At 39.6% G+C, this 5,882-nt stretch overlaps 1 protein-coding gene across 3 annotated transcripts in view; it reads right to left on the bottom strand.

The window, feature by feature from the left end:
* Positions 1–4,187: 4,187 nt before the first annotated feature.
* Positions 4,188–5,882, bottom strand: part of PIGBOS1 (PIGB opposite strand 1) — a 2,806-nt gene continuing 1,111 nt past the window's right edge. For all 3 annotated transcript variants that reach the window (XR_004274849.1, XM_032297395.1, XM_032297396.1), the window contains exon 2: positions 4,188–4,554. Coding sequence is in view for 2 of the 3 variants with exons in the window: in XM_032297395.1 (XP_032153286.1) it covers positions 4,313–4,477 (165 nt within the window). In the remaining variant the exon portion in view is untranslated. The remainder of the gene's footprint in view (positions 4,555–5,882) is intronic.

Below are 5,882 nucleotides of genomic sequence, written 5' to 3'. Positions count from 1 at the left end.
CTCCGCCTCCTGGGTTCAAGCAATTCTCCTGCCGCAGCCTCCTGAGTAGCTGGGATTACAGGCACGCACCACCATGCCCAGCTAATGTTTTGTAGTTTTAGTAGAGACGGGGTTTCACCATGTTGACCAGGATGGTCTCGATCTCTTGACCTCGTGATCCACCCGCCTCGGCCTCCCAAAGTGCTGGGATTACAGGCGTGAGCCACTGCGCCCGGCCTCAAATGTGGTATCTTTACCGGAAAAAAAAAAAAAAAAAAAAAAAAAAAAAAAACCTCAGCCTCTGGTGCTTGCTATATAACAATTAAACTGGCATCCTTTTTAAAAGGAGGATCGAAAGCAGTTTAACTTGATATGTTAGGATTATTCCTTGAATATAGAAACATTATATATTGCTGTCATATGACGTGACCGTGCATCCAATAGGAAGAGTTCTTTCATGTCCCTTGCCTTGATAACTTTAGGCTTGGGCATGTGACATGCTCTAAGGTAAAATACGAGAAGATGTGATAATTTGCCACAACTGAGTAGAAGCTTACAACTGCTGACAATCTCTCTCTCTCCTACATTGTCATACCCCTGACAGAGGCTGCTCCTCGAGCCTCCATCCCAGAATGAGAAGACACAAAGAACAGAATCCCAGTCTAGAGCCAAGCAAATCCAAACCTGTTACCCAGCAGACACTTGGTAATTAAATTAAAATTTTTAGAACTATTTTTAAGTGCATAGGAAAAAGTCTTACCAAGCGCAGTGGCTGACACCTAGAATCCTAGTGCTTTGGGATGCCAAGACAGGAAGATCACTTGAGTCCAGGGGTTTGAGACCAGAATAGGCAAGAGTGAGACCCCATTTCTACAAAAATTTGTTTTAAAGAAGCCAGATGTGGTTGTGCACAACTGTAGTCCTAGCTACTGTAGAAAATGAGGTAGGAGGAATCACTTGAGCTCAAGAGTTCAAGGTTATAGCAAGCAATGACCATGACACTACACTCAAACCTGGGTGACAGAGCGAGACCATGTCTCCTTAAAACAAAAAACAAAAATAAAACCTCATAAGCTCACACTAAATTGTTAAAGGTAATGAATAAATTGATGTATACGTCAATAATTTTCACTTACTTTGTTCATTTTGTATTATTATGTTTTAAGGAACATGTACTACTTTTGTGATTTCTTCATTTTCTTTTATTAAAAATTACCTATGCTAAGCTGGGCAAAGTGGCTCACACTTATAATCCCAGCACTTTGGAGGTCAAGGCAGGCAGATCACTTCAGGTCTGGAGTTCAAGACCAGCCTGGCCAATACGGTGAACCCCCATCTCTACTAAAAATACAAAAATCAGCCAGATGTGGTGGCAGGCACCTAAAATCCCAGCTGCTTGGGAGGCTGAGACAGGAGAATTGCTTGAACCTGGGTGAGCCAGGGTTGCAGTGAGCCATTGCACTCCAGCCTCGGTGTCACAGTGAGACTCTGTCTCAAAAAAAACAAACAAAAAGAAAACCGATGCTGGTCTTCACTTAACATAGCTGATATTAAGTTACAATAAATTTTAAGACAAAGAACATCAATAATAAAAACATATCTGATTTAGATAGAGAACTTTCTACATATGTGATTACATTTATAAATCTCATTGAAAATATAAGCTTAATGGAAGCATTCCCTTTAAAAATTGGCACAGGTTGCCCTCTTTCACCACTTATATTCAACATAGTATTGGAAGTACTGGCCAGGGCAGTCAGGCAAGAGAAAGAAAAAAAGAGTATTCAATAGGAAGAGAGGAAGTCAAATTGTTTGTTTACAGATAACATGATTCTATATTTAGAAAACTCCATTGTCTCATCCCAAAAACTCCTGACACTAATAAGACACTTCAGCAAAGTCCCAGGATACAAAATCAATGTGCAAAAATCAAAAGGCTTCCTATACACCAATAATAGAAAAAGAGAGAACCAAATCATGAGTGAACTCCCATTCACAACTGCTACAAAAAGAATAAAACCATTAGGAATACAACTTACAAGGGACGTGAAGGACCTCTTCAAAGAGAATAACAAACCACTGCTCAAGGAAATAAAAGAGGACATAAACAAATGGGAAAACACTCCATACTCATGGATAGGAAGAATCAATCATGAAAATGGCCATACTGCCCAAGGTAATTTATAGATTCAAGGCTATTACCATCAAGCTACCACTGACTTTCTTCACAGAATTAGAAAAAAACTACTTTAAATTTCATATGGAACCAAAAAAGAGCCCAGATAGCTAAGACAATCCTAAGTGAAAAGAACAAAGCTGGAGGCATTATGCTATCTGACTTCAGACTACACTAGAAGGCCATGGTAACCAAAACAGCATGGTACTAGCACCAAAACATACATATAGACCAATGGAACAGAACAGAGACCTCAGAAATAACACCATACATCTACAGCCGTCTCATCTTCAACAAACCTGATAAAAACAAGCAAGGGGGGAGGATTCCCTGTTTAATATGTGGTGCTGGGAAAACTGGCTAGCCACATGCAGAAAACTGAAACTGGACCCCTTCCTTATACCTTATACAAAAATTAACTCAAGATGGATTAAAGACTTAAATGTAAACCCTAAAACCATAACAACTCTAGAAAAAAACCTAGGCAATCCCATTCAGGACATAGGCATGAGCAAAGACTTCATGACTAGACCACGAAAAAGCAACTGCAACAAACGCCAAAATCAACAAATGGGATCTAATTAAACTAAAGAGCTTCTGCACAGCAAAAGAAACTCATCAGTCAACAGGCAACCTACAGAATGGGAGAAAATTTTTGCAATCTATCCATCTGACAGAGGTCTAATATCTGGAATCTACAAGGAATTTAAACAAATTTATAAGAAAAAAACAACCCCATCAAAAAGTAGGCAAAGGCTATGAGCAGACACTTCTCAAAACACTTGTCAAAAGAAGACATTTATGTGGCCAAGAAACATATGAAAAAAAGCTCGTCATCACTGGTCATTAGAGAAATGTAAATCAAAACCATAATGAGATACCATCTCACACCCGTTAGAATGGCAATCACTAAAAAGTCAGGAAACAATAGATGCTGGCGAGGCTGTGGAGAAATAGGAAAACTTTTACACTGTTGGTGGGAGTGTAAATTAGTCTGGCAATTCCTCAAGGATTTAGAACCAGAAATAGCATTTGACCCAGCAATCTTATTACTGGGTATACACCCAAAGAATTATAAATCATTCTACTATAAAGGCACATCCACACACGTTTACTGCAGCACTACTCGTAAAAGCCAAAACTTGGAACCAACCCAATGCCCATGATAAGACTGGATAAAGAAAATGTGGCACATATATACCATGGAATACCATGGAATCATAAAAAATGAGTTCATGTCATTTGTAGGGACATGGATGAAGCTAGAAGCCATCATTCTCAGCAAACTAACACAGAAACAGAAAATGAAACATCACATGTTCACTCATAAGTGGCAGTCGAACAATGAGAACACATGGACACAGGGAAGGGAACATGACACACGAGGGCCTGTCGGGGGGTGGATACATGTTCAGCACATGTATCCCAGAACTTAAATTAAAAAAAAAAAAAAAGAAGAAGAAAATACAACCTTAAGATTAGGATAAAAGGTAGTACCAATTCTTAGCAACTTCAAAAAAATTTTAACTACATGAATAATAGCTTCATAATAAACTACTCCCATAACAACACTATTAATGCAAATTTGCTTAGTGGATTAAACAAACATCTGCATCACATCTGCCATCCTCTCAAACAACATCTACCTTCTCTAAAACCTCAATCTGATCTGAGCCATCCCAATTCTCAACTACCTAGCCACTCTACCTGAGATGAAAAAGGGCTGGGACTGAATGACTGCTGAAATATATTAAACCAGTCTAATTGCAGGGTAACTGAGGGGTTTTCTGCCTGAGGTAGTTTATCTTGGTTCACTTACCTACAAACACTACTGTAAACACTCTTCCCAATTATTTTATACACACTGAGACTGGCACCCCATGATATTGCATACACTGCATTCCCAGAAAAATAAACCTCAAGTAGAAAATATTCCTAAAATACCCATTTTTGTTTAAAAGGAAATTATTTATCTCTCCTGGTAAAAAGACGTAAAATGACAAAAATACAATAAACATTAAAATTAACAGTGTCAGGTTAAAAAATCATTATCCATGATTTAGTTATATTAAAATACATCAATGTTTTTAATTATTTTCAGTTAACATAATTACAATGGAACTGTAAGCAATTATTACAGTTCAACTCCATGTAGTATTAACTTTTCTTCTCTTCTGATTCTTGTACCAATTGCAACTTTTCTTTTAATTCCTTCTGATCTTTGGCCAACTGTTCAAATATTGGTTGATAAATATATACTCCTCCAGCAATTCCAAGGACAGTAGCAAAAACCAGTTGTGGAAGAGTCAATCTCTTAAACATTGTTGCAACAAATACAGCACAAGGAAAAGGTGGTTTTGGAAAAAGTCACACTCCAAGCCCAGGAAATCTCTTCAAATCTGTGTACAAAAATGGAAAGCAAAGCCATCACTTAATACAATGTTCTTTTAAAAGATTTTATGTCATTACTTTGCACTGCAGTGAACAATATTTTTATAACATATTACTGATTAAAACAAGAATTTCAATACATAAGGAGTACAGAAATGAATTAGGGAAGGGTATAAGACAAAGCTAAATCTTTTCTATTACAGAATGTTATCAATGGTTTTAAATGTATAATTTTTAAAATGGCAAAAGAAGGGGAAGAAAAGCCATACTCTATGGAAATGCCATACCATAAAACTAAGTTCTAGAAGAAAGAACAAAAAAAAATTAAAAGTGACTACCCTTTGTTTTGGGGTGTGTGTGTTTGTGTGTTGTGAGATGGGGGGTCTCCCTCTGTAGCCCATGCTGGAGTGCAGTGGAGCGATCTAGGCTCACTGCAACCTCCAACTCCCGGGTTCAAACAATTCGCCTCTCCTGCCTTAGCCTCCCGAATAGCTGGGATCACAGGCGCACACTAACACACGTGGCTAATTCTTTTTATTTTTAGTAGAGACGGGGGTTCACCATGTTGGCCCGGCTGGTCTCCTAACTCCTGATGTGATCTCCTGCCTCGGCCTCCCAAAGTGCTGGGATTAGAGGCGTAAGACACAACGCCCTGCCCATTGGTTTTACCAGTGGGCTGGACACTGTGGCTCACACCTGTAATCCCAGCACTTTGGGAGGCCAAGGTGGGCTGATAATGAGGTCAGGAGTTTGAGACCAGTTTGACCAACAAGGTGAAACCCCGTCTTTACAAAGAAATACAAAAATTAGCCCGGCATGGTAGCGAGCGCACTTGTAGTCCCAGGTGCTCTGGAGGCTGAGGTAGGAAAATAACTAGAACCTGGAGGCGGAGGTTGCAGTGAGCCGAGATCGAACCGTCTCAGAAAAAAAAAGAAAAAAAGCGAGGAGCCTAGTACTTTCCGAAAATTAGTATTATTTGCCAAATACCTTAGTCTCTGGAGAAACTCGATAGATGTTTTTAAGAAAAGCAAGGCCGGGCGCGGTGGCTCAAGCCTGTAATCCCAGCACTTTGGGAGGCCGAGGCGGGTGGATCACGAGGTCAAGAGATCGAGACCATCCTGGTCAACATGGTGAAACCCCGTCTCTACTAAAAATACAAAAAATTAGCTGGGCATGGTGGCACGTGCCTGTAGTCCCAGCTGCTTGGGAGGCTGAGGCAGGAGAATTGCCTGAACCCGGGAGGCGGAGGTTGTGGTGAGCCGAGATCGTGCCATTGCACTCCAGCCTGGGTAACAAGAGTAAAAACTCTGTCGCAAAAAAAAAAAAAAAAAAAAAA

This window comes from Sapajus apella, unplaced genomic scaffold (genome assembly GCF_009761245.1).
Source record: "Sapajus apella isolate SASKATOON/1434 unplaced genomic scaffold, GSC_monkey_1.0 scaffold37, whole genome shotgun sequence".
In the NCBI taxonomy this organism is placed as follows: domain Eukaryota; kingdom Metazoa; phylum Chordata; class Mammalia; order Primates; family Cebidae; genus Sapajus; species Sapajus apella.
Note: the sequence above shows the minus strand (reverse complement) of the source record. Positions and strands in the feature narration are given on the sequence as shown.